The sequence below is a fragment of the Salmo trutta genome, chromosome 25 (assembly GCF_901001165.1).
Source record: "Salmo trutta chromosome 25, fSalTru1.1, whole genome shotgun sequence".
In the NCBI taxonomy this organism is placed as follows: Eukaryota; Metazoa; Chordata; class Actinopteri; order Salmoniformes; family Salmonidae; genus Salmo; species Salmo trutta.
In genome coordinates, this window is record NC_042981.1 from 29918793 (window position 1) to 29937130 (window position 18338).

Consider the following 18338-nt stretch of genomic DNA (forward strand, 5'->3'; position numbering starts at 1 on the left):
CTCAGTAGAATATAATAAACATTCTAGCATAAGTATAATACAGGAAGCCACAAGTTATAGTCCAATATTTACACATGTATCAGGGAACAGGGGATCAAGGGGCAAGTGTTTAAATTGTACAGTATTAACAATAGTAAATAAGAGTCTGGTAGCAGCAACTGTGCTGTGTGTGTAGCATGAATGCATATGTGTGTGTGTGCATGTACATGTGCGTACAGTACGTGTGTGTGTTTGTGACTGTGTGTGGTACTAGAGTGCATGTGTACTGAGGCTAGGGCTGTAAAGGTCATGACGGTAAAGTTTATTGGTGGTGTACATAGTCTGCAGATGTTATCGCAGGTGCAGCGAAATGCTTATGTTTCTAGCTCCAACAATGCAGCAATATCTAGCCAATACAATAACAATACACACGCCTTCTGTCATTGTGAAGGGACCATTTCAGGTGTGTTTGTCCGGTCTACAATAAAAATGTGTACTGTTAGGGGTACTCGAAGACTGGAGTTGGGCACCACTGGCAAAATGGGTGGACTGACGGCCATTGCAGGGAGCAAAGCAGGAAGAAAAAGCAGGATGTGTCAGTATGTGGTGTGATTTGTTGATTCAATTCAACTGACATTACAAAAAATACATTCCATTGTATGAGCCACATCATTCCCCTTTGACATCATTGGAACGAACATTCTACACTACCATGGAAATTATTTGCATCACAATAGCAGGCATCCACTGAGAGTTCACCCATGAGTTTACCAGTCACATTGCCAGGATTAGAGGTTCCAAGCCCGTTCCATTCATTCTATTTCTATGCTGCTGCAGGAAGGGGGGTATTGTCTAGGCAACCAAAGACTAATTTGCTATTACACCTTGTTTGTTTCAACAAGGAGCAAAAAGTTTTATCACGTTGTTAAGAGTCCATGTTACCTCAGAAACGGACTCAAGCGTACGAATGCCCGGCCGTCCCGGACTCAACCGCATTCGTGTTTCTGAGGTAACATGGACTCTTAACAACGTGATGAATATATATATATATATATATATATATATATATATATATATATATATATATATATATATATATATATATATATAGACACACACACACACACCACCAGTCAAAAGTTTTAGAACACCTACTCATTCAAGGGTTTTTCTTTATTTTACATTGTAGAATAATAGTGAAGGCATCAAAACTACGAAATAACACATATGGAATCCTGTAGTAACCAAAGAAAGTGGTGAACAAATCAAAATATATTTTATATTTGAGATTCTGCAAATAGCCACCCTTTGCCTTGATGACAGCTTTTCACACTCTCAACCAGCTTCATGAGGTAGTCACCTGGAATGCATTTCAATTAACAGGTGTGCCTTGTTAAAAGTTAATTTGTGGAAGTTCTTTCCTTCTTAATGCGTTTGAGCCAATCAGTTGAGTTGTGACAAGGTAGGGGTGGTATACAGAAGATGGTCTTTTACCAAATAGGGCTAAGTCCATACATTGGCAAGAACAGCGCAAATAAGCAAAGAGAAATGACAGTCCATCATTACTTTAAGACATGAAGGTCAGTCAATACGGGAAATCTCAAGAACATTGAAAGTTTCTTCAAGTGCAGTCACAAAAACCATCAAGCGCTATGATGAAACTGGCTCTCATGAGGACCGCCACAGGAATGGAAGACCCAGAGTTACCTCTGCTGCAGAGGAAAAGTTCATTAGCGTTACCAGCCTTATAAATTGCAGCCCAAATAAATGCTTCACAGAGTTCAAATAACAGACAAATCTCAAAATCAACTATTCAGAGAAGACTGTGTGAATCAGGCCTTCATGGTCAAATTCCCCAAAGAAACACTAAAGGACACCATTAAGAAGAAGATGTAACGATGTACGCTGAGAGTCGGGAAGCAAGTTCAGGGAGTGAATACATTTAATAAATAAATGAACAAAACAAGAAAAACAAACAGCGCACCGACATGAAACAGGAACAATGACGACTGAGGAAGAAACCAGTGTGTGAGTGACATATAAAGGGCAGGTAATCAAAGAGGTGATGGAGTCCAGTTGCGCGTAACGCTGGTGACAGGTGTGCGCCCTAACGAGCAGCCTGGTGATCTAGAGGCTGGAGAGGGAACATACGTGACAGTACCCCCTCCCCGACGCGCGGTTCCAGCCGCAGGACGCCGACCAGGATGACGATCCCGGGGATCAGGAGCGGACCGGTCACCTCTGCTAAGGCGCGGGAACGTGTCAATCCAGCTGAGGCGCGGGAGCATGGCGACCTAGAGCACCGGAGAGAGAGCATACGTGACAGAAGAGACTTGCTTGGGCCAAGAAACACGAGCAATAGACATTAGACCGGTGGAAATTTGTCCTTTGATCTGGAGTCCAAATTGGAGATTTTTGGTTCCAACAGCCGTGTCTTTGTGAGACGCGGTGTGGGTGAACAGATGATTTCCCCATGTGTATTTCCCAACGTAAAGCATGGAGGAGGTGGTGTTATGGTGTGGGGGTGCGTTGCTGGTGACACTGTCTGTGATTTATTTAGAATTCAAGGCACATTTAACCAGCATGGCTACCACAGCATTCTGCAGCGATACGCCATCCCATCTGGATTGGGCTTAGTAGGACTATCATTTGTTTTTCAACAGGACAATGATCCAACACACTTCCAGGCTGTGTAAGGGCTATTTTACCAAGAAGGAGAGTGATGGAGTGCTGCATCAGATTTCCTGTCCTCCACAATCCCCTGACCTCAACCAAATTGAGATGGTTTGGGATGAGTCGGACCGCAGAGTGAAGGAAAAGCAGCCAACAAGTGCTCAGCATATATGAGAACTCCTTCAAGACTGTTGGAAAAGCATTCCAGGTGAAGCTGGTTGAGAGAATGCCAAGAATGTGAAAAGCTGTCATCGCAAAGGGTGGCTATTTCAGGAATCTCAAATATAAAATATATTTTGATTTGTTCACCACTCTTTTGGTTAATACATGATTCCATATGTGTTATTTCAGTTGACGTTTTCAAAGTAGAAAATAGAACAAATAAAGAAAAACCCTTGAATGAGTAGGTTTGTCCAAACTTTTGCCTAGTACTGTATATAATTTTTTTTACGGTTATGACTTATTTTATTTTCATGACGGTCTTCATCCATACCCGTCGGTTACTCAGTAATTGTGCCTGCCCTAACTGAGGCAGCCTCACAGACAGGCGTGTAAAATGGGGAAACACCACCTAAGAGTGCCTAGAGGACCATAAACGGCTCTGTAAATGCCAGCTCAGCTGAGACAAATAATCCCACGGCAGCAGTGACACTCAGGCCTGAGGTTGGTAAGAGCAGTACTGGGACTCAGAGAACGCCAGGGATTCCGTGGCAGGCAACAATGATTGATTACTGTGAAGTGTGTGTGTGTAACAAACAAACAAGGAGCAGACAGGTTGTCCTTTCTTTATCTACTGTTGTTTAACTTTTTTACTGTGACACTTTATGTGATTGTAACTATATTGGTGTGATGACTTGTGTATAATACTCTTTGGAGGACTCTTCTATTGTCTCTCTCACCTAGCAGCTCATAGAGCAGGTTGAGGATGTCCTTCCAGGAAGCCCCAGCCTCTGCCCCGGCACACTCCCCAAAGTGGGCTGCACTGTTGTACACGTTGAGACGGTCGATGCAGCAGGACACCAGAGTCAGCATGCCCTGAAACAAGACACACCCATCATTACTCTGACATCATCATCATGTGTCCTCAATTAACCTGCTCCTAGTCTCTCCTATGCCTTCATGCCTGGATGATTAATCTAGGATGGTAATAGTGATCAGGTATGCTCAGCAGCATGCCCAGCTGTGAGGAAGGAAAATTGCAGGTGATTTATAATTCCATGAAAAGCCTATCAGCTGTCAACAATGAAAAATGTACCTTACAACTGTATTGTATGGGGGAGTGGGATGGAAAAGAGCAATTTGGGGATATTAATACAATTCTGGAGAAGTGTGTAGGCTGGGATATAGATGGGTTATTGAAGCATTCCAAGGGCAGGATTGGTGTATGCCGGAAACAGTGTTGTGTATGGTTATACCAATTATGTAACCATTACAGAAACACTGCACACAACTATTTTACATAAATTCCTGTTATCAACTTATTGCTTGGAGACAAAGTGAACAACTGGGGAAATTTAAATCCACAGCAACAGCTTTTGTTTCAGTTAAGGAGAGTAGTTGATGTTGTGTATTTAACACAGGCACAAGGGAAGGCAGCTGACATTTTATAATTGATGAGAACAATTTTGGGCCGAGAGGCTTATCAAAAGGCTCCACTCCATTGTTGTCATCACAGAAAAACTCTGAACAAAACTGCTGACAGTTGAAAAGCAATGCTCTGAAATACAATATGGCATTGAAATACTGTACCAAGAATCCATTGATTTAGCCTTTAAAAACAGCATGTCTTGGCAACACTGCATTTAAGCCCGGCTCCTGCAATGACCACTTACTAAAATTGCCTTAATCACAATTGAAACCCCTGACTTTGGACTTTTATTTTCCTCTGCTGCCAAGCAACCGTCAGGCAGGATTACGACGCGGCACTTCATGTGTGGATGAACTCACTTCCTGTTTGAAGAGGTTCTGTCGGTTCTTGAGAGAGCGCAGCATGATCTGTTTCTCCTCGTGCTCCAGCTCAGCATTAGGCACCTGGAAGTAGGTGATGAGGTCATTGAGGGTCTGGAGGACCTCCTCGATGGGCAGGGCTACTGACGCACGGTTCTTTCCCCCCAGACAGTCCAGGTCTCTGGAACAGGGAAGAAGGGTTATCTTCACCACAGGACACTTTGAAAGTACTCCATTCTGCAAAAGTAGATTTTTCAGCATCAAAACAAGGGAACATACACTGAGCATACCAAACAGTATGAACACCTTCCTAATATTGAGTTGCACCCCCTTTTGCCCTCAGTACAGCCTCAATTCATCGGGGTATGGACTCTACAAGGTGTTGAAAGCGTTCCACAGGGATGGTGGCCCATGTTGATTCCAATGCCTCCTACAGTTGTGTCAAGTTGTCTGGATGTCCTTTGGGTGGTGGACCATTCTTGATACACACGGGAAACTGTTGAGCGTGAAAAACCGAGCAGCGTTGCAGTTCTTGACACAAACCGGCACCTACTACCATACCCCGTTCAAAGGCACTTAAATATTTTGTCTCGCCCATTCACCCTCTGAATGGCACACATATACAATCCATGTCTCAATTGTCTCAAGGCTTAAAATTCCTCCTTTAACCTGTCTCCTCTCCTTCATCTACACTGATTGAAGTAGATTTAAATAAGTGACGACAATTTTCACCTGGATTCACCTGGTCAGTCTGTCATGTTCATAATGCTTTGTGCACTCAGTGTATGACAGCAGGTCCTTTATATCATGACATCATTATGTGATAATCATAAGGTTTCATAACCACACTGAACTCCAGTATTAGAATATGACTCAAGCAGTGACTGCCATAGGAACAGAATTTGTGCCTTGAGGTTAATCCATGCTGAAATGTTATTTTCTGTGTGTGAGCTTAAATGAGCCCCTGCTCTGTCACACAGAGGGGGGCTGAGGAGGGGAGAGGGAGGGGGGTGTGGAGAGGTACAGCTCACAGGCCGCAGTCTAGGTCTGGACAGCGGTGAAAGCCAGTCAGCCATGTTTGACCAACTGACGACACGGAGGGGGGTATGTGTTTGATTCACAGTCACAGGCCAGTTTAATAGTGGAAGATGAGGAGGCTTTGAACATTTATTCGCTCCATAGCATTCTCATTCATGACTGGCCGTAAGTGGCCTTATGGCTTGATGTGTTTATTGTCCTGTTTGGCCACGGATGACTGGGTCACTGAGCCAGGCAGGCAGTGTGCTTTCTGTGGGCTGTGCAGCCCACTGCTCACAGGCCAAAAGCTCAACTGCTGCTGTGCATTCACAGTCTACAGGGCTTTACACCCAGACAGCATGCATATTACACTACAGTCAAGTAGTTGTTATATTTTTGTAGGGCTGGAACAATTACCGTATAACCGACGGATATGCATGAAGACTGTCATGAAAATAAAATAACTTTATCAGTGAAGACTTGAACCTACTTCTACCCCCAAGGCATAAGACCTCTAAACAAGACTGCTAAATAGCTAATCAAATGGCTACATTGACTACCTGCATTCACCCTTTTTTATATTGAATCTCTTGCACTGACTCTATGCACACACACTGGACTGTACCCACACACTCACATATACTTACACCCTAACACACACACACACACACACACACACACACACACACGCAGCTGCTACTGCACCACATATGCTGCTGCTACAGCTCAGTCTATTATCTATCTTGTTGCCTTGTCACTTTACATTTAAATTTACATTTTTTGTAATTTAGCAGACGCTCTGATTCAGGTGGGTCAACCCCGTATCTCAGTCATAGTAAGTACAAATTGCCTCAAAGTAGCTATTCGCAAAGTGAGTGCTAGTAAGGGGGGGAGGGGGCAGAGAAAACCTTTGACTGGGCTGAGTGGGAGCTGCCCTCTCGAAGGGGTGAGAGGGCCAAAAGACCAGAGGTGGCTCAGGTTGGGGTGTAAGGTTTGAGCAGAGGCTGAAGGTAGAGAGGGGCAGTTCCTCTTGCTGCTCCGTAGGTAAGCACCATGGTCTTCTAGTGGATGCGAGCTTCAACTGGAAGCCAGTGGAGTGTGCAGACGAGCGGGTTGACATGGGAGAACTTGGGAAGGTTGAATACCAGACAGGCTGCAGGAGTTTGATGGCACAAGCGGGGAGCCCAGCCAACAGCGAGTTGAAGTAGTCCAGACAGGAGATGACAAGTGCCTGGATTAGGACCTGCACCACTTCCTGTGTGAGGTACATATGTTGTAGAGCATGAACCTGCTGGAGCGAGTCACTGCTTTGATGTTTGCAGAAAACGACATGGTGTTGTCCAGGGTCACACCAAGGTTCTTTGCACTCTGGGAAGGGGACATTGTGAAGTTGTCAACTGTGATGGTGAGGTCTTGGAGCAGGCAGGCCTTCCCCGGGAGAAAGAGAAGCTCTGTTTTGTCAAGGTTGAGCTTGAGATGGTCGGCCGACATCCAAGCTGAGATATCTGCCAGGCACGCAGAGATGCGTGTCACCAATTGGGTGTCAGAACAGGGAAGGAGAAAAGTAATTGAGTGTCATGCGCATAGCAATTATAGGAGAGACTATGTGTGGATCTGAAGCAGCTGAGTCACTTGGTGTAAAGAGAAAAGAGGAGAGGGTCTAGAACCGAGCACTGGAGGACACCAGTAGTGAGAGTACATGGTGCAGACACAGAACCTCTCCATGTCACCTGCAATCCAAGAGTGTGCAGAGTCTGAGACACCCAGCCCTGAGAGGGTGGAGAGGAAGATCTGATGGTTCACAGTGTCGAAGTCAGCGGATAGATCTACGCGGATGACAACTGTGACGACCCTCCCACTCTGTCTGCCGTATTCTCTCTCTTTGCCCTTGTTTCCTTATTAGGATGCCGGTGGGCGGAGTTGGGAGGGTCGTCAGCTACATGGGAAACACCTGGGCCCGGGTGTGTCCCAGGATAAATAGACCTCTTCCACATTCATTGGAGAGACTCTCTCCATGCAGACACAGACAGATTTTGGTTGTGGCATTTTTGTGGCTATTTGGTTTGTTTGCGTTGGAACCTTTCAACACCCCTCATTATCACATGTATACACGCGACCACTCACTTACACTACTGACTGCTGACTAAACACACACCATTGTTAATTGTATTTACTTTACTTCAGTTAATAAATATATTTTGTTATTCTTTATCTCCACGTTGTCTCCCTTTTTGTTTCGGGCTTCGCGCCGGTTCGTGACACAACAGAGAAGAGAGAGTCAGCTTTGGCAGTGTGGAGAGCCTCCATGACACAGAAGCGACCAGTCTCGGTTGAGTGACCCAACTTGAAGCCTGACTGGTTAGGGTCAAGAAGATTGTTCTGTAGAGAAATAGCGAGCGAGTTGGTCAGAAACAGCATGCTCAAGTGTTTTGGAAAGAAAAGAAAGGAGGGATAACGGTCTGTAGTTCTTGACGTCAGAGGGTTCGAGTGTTGGTAACTTGATGTGGGGAGAGACTCTGGCCATTTTGATGTCAGATGTGACGCAGACAGTGGTCAGGGATGAGTTGATGAGGGAAGTGAGGAATGGGAAAATGTCTCCAGAGATGGTCTGGAGAAGGGAGGAGGGGATGGGGTCGAGCGGGTAGATTAGTGTGGTCTGGCCGCCCAACAGTCACAGGATTTCATCTAGAGAGAGAGGGGAGAAAGAGGTCAAGGCATAGGGTAGACATGTGTGAGTGGGACCAGTGAACTCAATAGGCTGAGTGAATGAGGAGCGGATGTCGTCAACATTCTTTTCAAAGTGGTTGACAAAGTCGTCCCCAGAGCTGAAGGAGGGAGGAGTAGGTGGAAAACAGTTCATAAGCTTAGAGGCAGAAGCTTGACATTTAGAGTGATAGAAAGTGGCTTTAGCAGCAGATATAGTAAAAAAAGGAGGGAGTGAAAGGAAGATAGGTCCTCTGGAAGTTTAGTTTTCCTCCATTTTTGCTCAGCTGCCGACAGCCCTGTTCAGTAAGCTCGCAATGACTCACTCAGCCATGGATCAGGAGGGAACAGTGCGAGTCATAGGATGCAGAAAGACAGGAGAGCAGGGTTGAAAAGGCAGAATCAGGAGAGGAGAGAAAGGGATTTAGCAGAAGGGAGGGTAGTGGGAGAGAGAGAGAGCGAAGATTGCGACGGTGCATAAGCATTTGGGTAGGGGCTGTAATGGGAAATTTTTATTGTACGTGTCCACATAACTGAGTATGTGACTAACCTTGTGAAACTGTCCTATTATAATCTCCTGTTCTTGGGAGTATCATCCTGTTGCAAACCAGCTTGAACCTGTGTCCTTGTATAGATAAAGTCCCGCTCAAGAACAGGAAACTATAAAGATATGTGCTTATCGCCCAATGCTTTGGAATTCAGACTGTCTACCCTGCACTGTGTAACTCTGTTATTCTCTCTGAGCTCAGAAATAAGGAATCTTGGTTTGACTTGGACTCCAGCAAATCCTTATTGTAGAATATACACCACAGGACTGAGTGGGTAGGGTTGGAGCAGAAGGAGACAGAAAAAGAAAGTAGTGATCAGAGAGCTGGAGACTTTACCCTTACTTACATTAGAGAACGACTAATAATCTACCGAGCCAATAAATGGGGCCTATATTTGACCTTTCCAGTCTATCGGCCCTTCCCTATCTGCTTTGCCACATTTTGCAGTATTACTTTAGTGCCTTGTTGCAAACAGGATGCATGTTTTGGGATATTTTTATTCTGTACAGGCTTCCTTCTTTTCACTCTGTCAATGAGGTTAGTATTGTGGAGTAACTACAATGTTGTTGATCGATCCTTAGTTTTCTCCTATCCCAGCCATTAAACTCTAACTGTTTAAAAGTCACCATTGGCCTCATGATGAAATCCCTGAGCAGTTTACTTCCTCTCCGGCAACTGAGTTAGGAAAGACGCCTGTATCTTTGTAATGACTGGGCTTATTGGTTCACCATCTAAAGTGTAATTATGAACTTCACCATGCTCAGAGTGATATTCAATGTCTACCAATAGGTGCCCTTCTTTGCGAGGCATTGGAAAACCTCCCTGGTCGTTGTGGTTGAATCTGTGTTTGAAATCCACCGCTGGACTAAGAGACCTTACAGATCATTGTATGTGTGGAGTACAGAGATGAGGTAGTCATTCAAAAAGCATGTTAAACACTATTACTACACAGAGAGATTCCATGCAATTTATAATGTGACTTGTTAAGCACATTTTTACTCCTGAACTTATTTATGTTTGCAGTAACAAAGGGGTTGAACACTTATTAACTCAAGACAATTCAGCTTTTCCTTTTTTATTAATTTGTAAACATTTCAAAAACATTCCACTTTGACATTATGGGGTATTGTGTCAAGGCCAGTGACAAAAAAAATCTCAATTGAATCCATTTTAAATTCAGGCTGTAATACAACAAATGTGGAAAAGGTCAAAGGCTGTAAATACTTTCTGAAGGCACTGTATGGGCAGATTTGAGTCAGACACAACGTGCATGTTAGTTTCATATTTTTTCCTACCCTCGCTCTCCTTGTCAGATATTATGCACATTTATGGCTTGGTGGCAAATGTCATTGCCATTGAGCTAGTTCTCATAGTGCCAGTAAACAGTAGCACAGGATATGAGCCATGGAGAGAGATGTGAGGAGATGTGAAAGGGAGTGAAGTTACAGCCTCGCTCTATCCAAATAGTAGCAGTAGGATCAAGTTACAACACGCCAATTTCATGACAGATAGCTGAACTAGCGAATTTTGACCTGGCAGCTGAGTTTAGAGATGCATCCTGACAGCTGAAAATAATATTTTTTCCCATTCACGGAAAATTACAAAAATTCTAGTTTGATAAGCATCCGTGATCACAAATCATGACATTAAGTTGGACCCATCTGCATTGAATAGATGGTACTTTATATTCTCATACTAACAGCAGTGCCTATATTTTTTATTTAACCTTTATTTAACAAGGCAAGTCAGTTTTAAGAACAAATTATTATTTACAGCGACGGCCTAGGAACAGTGGGTTAACTGCCTTGTTCAGAGGCAGAACGATATATTTTTATCTCGTCAGCGTGGGGATTCAATCTAGCAACCTTTCGGTTACTGGCCCAACGCTCTAACCAATAGGCTACCTGCCGCCCCATTCTATATGATGTCTTTCCATACAGGCATGACATGCTGGCGTGATGCTTCCATGCAGAATGTGTTGCTCAGAAGGCTAATATAATTACCAGATGGAAACAAACAGATTATGGTGCTACAGATGACAGACTCCACTGATCTGCCAAAACAAGCTCAATAACTCAATGCACACACTCCTATTGAATATGCATTCACCTGTATTGTGAGTAGTCCTATGACGTCTTCATTTACCCAGTTTATCAAGAGATGTACCATTCAAATAAAATGATTATGTTGTTATGTAGTTAGATTTGTAAAAACAAAGTTGAATGTGTTGTTTTATTTTAAAATTAATGCATTAATACATACATGGCTGTCTCTGGGAAATGTTGTCATCAAAATGTTCAAACATAACGATATTGAATAGCGGCCTAAAATATCGACCATCGGCCTCCTTGACCCCCAAAAAATCTGTATCGCCATCGGCCCCCCAAAAAAATCCATATCGGTCATTCTCTAACCTTGTACCTCTGCACATCGTATTCTGAACATAGCCATGTTATTTTTATTTGTTATTCATTCCTTGTGTCACTATTTGTATTTATACATTTATGTTTTACCTTTAACTCTGCATTGTTGGAAAATGTCCCGTAAGTAACAATTTCACTGTTAGTATATACCTGTTGTTTACGCAGCATGTGACAAATAACATTTGAACTAAGACGGCCGGGCATTTGTGCAGGTGAGTACATTTTTGCTGTAACATGGACTCTATAGTAACATGTACTCCACAAAGTGATGAAACTTTGTTGCTCCTTGCTCAAACAAGGAAGGTGTTGTAGCAAACAAGTCTTCGGTTGCCTAGGCAATGCCCTCCTCCCTGCTACAACAGCAGCACATGCAGTCAGGAGCAGAGGAGAGGAAAAATATAAGCTCATCAAAAAAAGAAACGTCCTCTTACTTTCAACTGCGTTTATTTTCAGCAAACTTAACATGTGTAAATATTTGTATGAAGATAACAAGATTCAACAACTGAGTTCCACAGACATGTAACTAACATAAATTGAATAATGTGTCCCTGAACAAAGGAGGGGTCAAAATCAAAAAGTAACAGTCAGTATCAGGTGTGGCCACCAGCTGCATTAAGTACTGCAGTGCATCTCCTCCTCATGGACTGCACCAGATTTGCCAATTCTTGCTGTGAGATGTTACCCCTCCACCTCCAAATCGATCCCGCTCCAGAGTACAGGCCTCGGTGTAACGCTCATTCCTTCGACGATAAACGCGAATCCGACCATCACCCCTGGTGAGACAAAACCACGACTCATCAGTGAAAAGCACTTTTTGCCAGTTCTGTCTGGTCCAGCGACGGTGGGTTTGTGCCCATAGGCGACGTTGTTGCCGGTGATGTCTGGTGAGGACCTGCCTTACAACAGGCCTACAAGCCCTCAGTCCAGCCTCTTTCAGCCTATTGCGGACAGTCTGAGCACTGATGGAGGGATTGTGCATTCCTGGTGTAACTCGGGCAGTTGTTGTTGCCATCCTGTACCTGTCCCACAGGTGCAATGTTTGGATGTACCAATCCTGTGCAGGTGTTGTTACACGTGGTCTGCCACTGCAATCAGCTGTCCGTCCTGTCTCCCTATAGCGCTGTCTTAGGCGTCTCACAGTGCGGACATTGCAATTTATTGCCCTGGCCACATCTGCAGTCCTCATGCCTCCTTGCAGCATGCCTAAGGCACGTTCACGCAGATGAGCAGGGACCCTGGGCATCTTTCTTTTGGTATTTTTCCAGAGTCAGTAGAAAGGCCTACCGTTAATTGCATACCGTCTGTAAGCTGTTAGTGTCTTAACAACCATTCCACAGGTGCATGTTCATTAATTGTTTATGGTTCATTGAACAAGCATGGGAAACAGTGTTTAAACCCTTTACAATTAAGATCTGTGAAATTTCTTGGATTTTTACAAATTATCTTTGAAAGACCGGGTCCTGAAAAAGGAGAGTTACTTTTTTTGCTAAGTTTATATACACAATGCCTTCAGAGAGTATTCATACCGCTTGACTTACTCCACATTTTGTTGTGTTACAGGCTGAATTCAAAAATGGATTAAATAGATTTTTTTCGTCACCCATCTACACACAATAACCCATAATGACAAAGTGAAAACATTTTTTTAGAAATGTTAGCTAATTTATTGAAAATTAAATACAGAAATTACACATTCACACCCCCTTTCTATGACACTCCAAATTCAGCTCAGGTGCATCCAATTTCCTTTGAGCATCCTTGAGATGTCACTACAACTTGATTGGATTCCACCTGTGGTCAATTAAATAGTTTGGACATGATTTAGTAAGAAACACACCTGTCTATATAAGGTCCCACAGTTGACAGTGCATGTCAGAGTAGAAACTATACCAAGAAGTCCAAGGAACTGTGATTTGACTTGAAAAAAACTGTCCTTAGATCTCCAAGATAGAATTGTGATGAGGCATATATCTGGGGGAGGGTATAAAAATATTTCTAGAGTGTTGAAAGTTTCCAAGAGCACAGCGGTCTCCATAATTTGGAAATTGAAAAAATATGGAACTACCGACTCTGCCCAGAGCTGGCCGTCCAACCAAACTGAGCAATCAGGGCAAAAAGGACCTTGGTCAGAGAGGTGGCCAAGAACCCAGTGATTACTTTGACAGAACTACAGAGTTCCTTGGCTGAGATGGGAGAACCTGCCAGAAGGACAACAGTCTCTACAGCACTTCACCAATCTGGGATTTTAGGTAGAGTGGCCAGACGGAAGCCACTCTTGAGAAAAAAGCACATGAAAGACTCAGAAGGCAAACAATTCTGTGGTCTGAGATTTTTTTTAACTCAGCTCATCACCCATCTAACACCATCCCTACTGTGAAGCATGGTGGTGGTAGCATCATGCTATGGGGATGCTTTTTAGCGGCAGGGACTGGAAGACTGATCAGGATAGACGGAACAATGAATGAAGCCAAATACAGGCACATCCTTGATGAGAACTTGCTTCAAAGTGCAAACGACTTTAGACTGGGGCGAAGATTTACGTTCCAACAGGGCAATGACCCCAAGCATACAGCCAAAGCGACGCTGGAATGGCTCCAGAAGAAGAGTGTGAAAGTCCTTGAGTGGCCCAACCAAACCCCAGACCTGAATCTCATTGAAAATCTGTGGAAAGACTTGAAGATTGCTCCCCATCTAACTTAACAGAGCTGGAGAAAATCTGCAAGGAAGAATGGGAGACAATCCCCAAATCCATATGTGCAAAGCTGAGATAGACATACCCAAGACAACTCACAGCTCTAATCGCTGCCAAAGGAACTTCTACAAAGTATTGACTCAGGGTTATGAATACTTATGTAAAATGTTACATTTCTGAATTTCATTTTCAATAAACATGTTTTCACTTTGTAAAAATTATTACAATGTAAACTTACTTTTAATCTGTCTGTCGGAATATTTCAAGACATGACAATTCTCTTCTAAATAACTTAAATGCATTTAATAAAGATCTTTAGGGTTACGGTATATTTTGGAGTGTTATACATTTTCATAAACAATGTGGGATGGCAGTATCTCATCACTCATCTTGAAAAAACGCACACTAAAAACTTCAATCAATCAGCCATCATTAACACAATGGAAAATCTAATGAAAGTGCGGGGGCTACGGAGAGAAACAAATTGGTGCAGTTTTAGACCATGTGCCAGAAAGTGATGAGGGCGCTGGAGAGGGGTGTGTACTAGTGGGTCTGGGCAGGTGTCATGTAGTTGATGTTTGTTATTTTTATGTGTATGTTTTGTATTGTTTATAAAATATAAAATGTAATCTTACAAAAAATATCTATTAAAAAAAAATAAATCAGGCTGTGGAAAAAGTAAAGGGGTGTGAATACTTTCTGAAGGCGTTTTATTTGTTTTGCTATTCGAATTGTTATTACGGTGATCATGGTCATTTGGATGACCTATAACCGTCGTCCAAAATTGTAGTTGTGTGGTTTAGAGGTGGTGTACCTGATGAAGTGACTGAAGAGGCGGGTGGTGTTACGGATGATGCGAGCAGCACGGGACTCTTCGTGCTGACACCGCTGCAAGGTCAGCCCATCATCCATATGACCCTCAGAGTGGAGGCAGGCCTGGAGGAGGGAGGAACACAGAGAAAGCGGGAAAAGGGGGGGTAGGCAAAGGAGGGAGAGGGGGGTAGCGAGAGAGAGAGAGAGAGAGAAAGAGTGACAGAGAGAAAGCAAAGAAAGAAAGAAAGAAAGAAAGAAAGAAAGAAAGAAAGAAAGAAAGAAAGAAAGAAAGAAAGAAAGAAAGAAAGAAAGAAAGAAAAGAAAGAAAGAAAGAAAGAAAGAAAGAAAGAAAGAAAGAAAGAAAGAAAGAAAGAAAGAAAGAAAGAAAGAAAGAAAGAAAGAAAGAAAAGAAAGAAAGAAAGAAAGAAAGAAAGAAAGAAAGAAAGAAAGAAAGAAAGAAAGAAAGAAAGAAAGAAAGAAAGAAAGAAAGAAAGAAAGAGAGAGAAGAGAGAGAGAGAGAGAGAGAGAGAGAGAGGAGAGAGAGAGAGAGAGAGAGAGAGAGAGAGAGAGAGAGAGAGAGAGAGAGAGAGAGAGAGAGAGAGAGAGAGAAAGAAAGAAAGAAAGAAAGAAAGAAAGAAAGAAAGAAAGAAAGAAAGAAAGAAAGAAAGAAAGAAAGAAAGAAAGAAAGAAAGAAAGAAAGAAAAGAAAGAAAGAAAGAAAGAAAGAAAGAAAGAAAGAGAGAGAGAGAGAGAGAGAGAGAGAGAGAGAGAGAGAGAGAGAGAGAGAAAGAAGAAAGAAAGAAAGAAAGAGAGAGAGAGAGAAAGAAAGAAAGAAAGAAAGAAAGAAAGAAAGAAAGAGAGAGAGAGAGAGAGAGAGAGAGAGAGAGAGAGAGAGAAAGAAAGAAAGAAAGAAAGAAAGAAAGAAAGAAAGAAAGAAAGAAAGAAAGAAAGAAAAGGGAGAGAAAGGGAGAAGTTGACAGATTAGCAGCAGAGGTTGGAACCGGTTCAGGGAAAAGAACCAAAAACAGGAAAATAACGGAATTTTTCAATGAAAGTAAACAGAACCGGGATCGAAAGTGATCTCAAGTGTTCCAGAACTGAACTGTTATTTTCAAATCTTGTGAACCGATGAATAACGTTCTTTTACGTTCGGAGCATTATTTTTGCTGTCAACGCGCCTATGCACAGCACTCACTCTGTCAATCAGAAACTTCTCCTCAGTGTCTGCCTGTCCGATTTTTCTAGAATAGTTAAGGATACTATTAGTTATCACGTTTGACATTGGATTTATAAACTACAAAATGGTATGACGTGTTTTGAATGCTGGTGACGCTACACACACAAGCTTTTTATTAGCTCTGGTCCAGGGTGTTGAGCCAATGTTTGGACGTTCAAAGTTCCTCCATATTAGCAGCTCCTCCGTAAGTAAGTAGCTAGTATATAATTATGTAATTCAGTGAAGTAGGAATGATAGGCCTACTACTAATATCCTAAACACATTATAATGCACGTCATATCATGATGGTAAGCGCTTCAAGCCAAGCCTCCTCCATGCCAATCCCTCTCTTTTGCTTGCTCCCCAACATTTCAGTTGCATCTCGCACCCTACACTTGTCTGTAGGAACAGAAAGGAACTAAATAAAGTGGTACTTTCGGGGGGTTAGAACCGGTTCAGAACTTTATTTTGCTGGTCAGAACAGTGGAACGGAACTAAACTATTGGAAAATGATTTTGGTTCCAACCCCTGATTAGCGGTGTTGAGTATGACTAGGCTGTAACACAGGTGCTGCTGACATTACAGGCTATTAGGCTGCATTGCTGTGGAGTTGAGGGACTGTCATATAATCACACAATCCTCCAGTGGCGTGTATTCGTGGATTCCAAGGAAAGCCAGGCTTCCCAAAAACATTGACCAATAAAAACATGTTACAAAAGACTAAATTTATCATTAGTCTCTGTGTTTCATAATTTTCCTTCAATTCGCAAGAGGCTGAATGCATCTCAACGGAGAAATGTGTCTCTAAATGTGTAACCAATCTAGCTGATGCTGTCAGGTCAAAAAGAGTATGACATTGTTGCCGCCTTTCCTTGCATTGAATGCAAGGAAAGCCAGCAAGCAATAATAATAAAAAATGTAAATAGCCAATCAGCGTTAAGCTAAACTGAGTGAGCTCAACTGTGAATGGTCCTGACATAGGGCTGTTGCGGTGACCACATTACCACCACACCGGCAGTCATAAGTCACAACCTCAGTAAAATTCTACATAATCTCCTTTTATGCACTCTGGACATGCTTTGGTAGTACCAAATTTGCTAACTACCATCAGGTCTTAATGGCCTGGTACTCAGGGCTCTATTGTTCCTACATCAGGTCCTAATGGCCTGGTACTCAGGGCTCTATTGTTCCTCCATCAGGGGCAAATGGCCTGGTACTCAGGGCTCTATGTTCCTCCATCAGGGGCAAATGGTCTGGTACTCAGGGCTCTATTGCTCCTCCATCAGGCCCAGTGGCCTGGTACTCTGTGCTCTATTGTCCCTCTAACATACATGCAAATACAATCTAAAATTACATCAAACAATTCATCAAAACAGTAGGCCTATCTTACTTTTAAAACTCACCTCACTGTGATGATAAATTTGAAGAAAGAAGTTCAACAGCAGGTTGAAACAGTGTAAAGCATGGTTGTTGTGCATGTTGTTTCAAAGCCTAACACAATGAAATGCACAGTGCTTTCTAAGGTGATGATTAATTCAAAACACCCATTCACATAGAGCTTATGCATAGGCTTATGAGCCCAAGCCCGAAAGAAAAACCTGAATTAAAATGATGATTGTGCGGTTATACAAAACAGTCTACTGCATATTACGCATGGCAGAAAAATTGAGTGAAATAAGTATTCTTATACAGTGCATTTGGAAAGTATTCAGACCCCTTGACTTTCTCCACATGTTGTTACTTTACAGCATCTCAAATGGATACAATTGTTTTTCCCCTCATCAACCTACACACAATACCCCATAACTGCAAAGCAAAAACAGGTTTTTAGAAATGTTGGCAAACTTATTAAAAATAAAAAAACTGATATGACATTTACCTATACATTTAGACCCTTTACTCAGTACTTTGTTGAAAAACTTTTTGCAGCGATTACAACCTCGAGTCTTCTTGGGTATGACGCTACAAGCTTGGCAGACCTGTATTTGGGCAATTTCTCCCATTCTTCTCTGCAGATCCTCTCAAGCTCTGTCAAGTTGGATGGGGAGCTTCGCTGCACAGCTATTTTCAGGTCTCTCCAGAGATGTTCGATTGAGTTCCAGTCCAGGCTCTGGCTGGGCCACTCAAGGACATTCAGAGACTTGTCCTGAAGCCACTCCTGCATTGTCTTGGCTGCGTGCTTAGGGTCGTTGTCCTGTTGGAAGGTGAACCTTCACCCCAGTCTGAGGTCCTGAGGATTCTGGAGCGGGCTTTCATCAAGGATCTCTCTGTACTTTGCTCCGTTCATCTTTCCCTCAATCCTGACTAGTCTCCCAGACCCTGCAGCTG

General features: G+C 42.9%; 1 protein-coding gene across 1 annotated transcript in view; it reads right to left on the reverse strand.

Moving 5' to 3' along the window:
* The window catches only part of LOC115162368 (ryanodine receptor 3), a 163443-nt gene that overhangs the window by 87470 nt on the left and 57635 nt on the right, over positions 1-18338 (reverse strand). Inside the window, exons 13-15 of the mRNA XM_029713600.1 lie at positions 14797-14918; positions 4600-4780; positions 3552-3687 (exon numbers count right to left, since the gene is read on the reverse strand). Coding sequence (XP_029569460.1) covers positions 3552-3687; positions 4600-4780; positions 14797-14918 — 439 coding nt within the window. The remainder of the gene's footprint in view (positions 1-3551; positions 3688-4599; positions 4781-14796; positions 14919-18338) is intronic.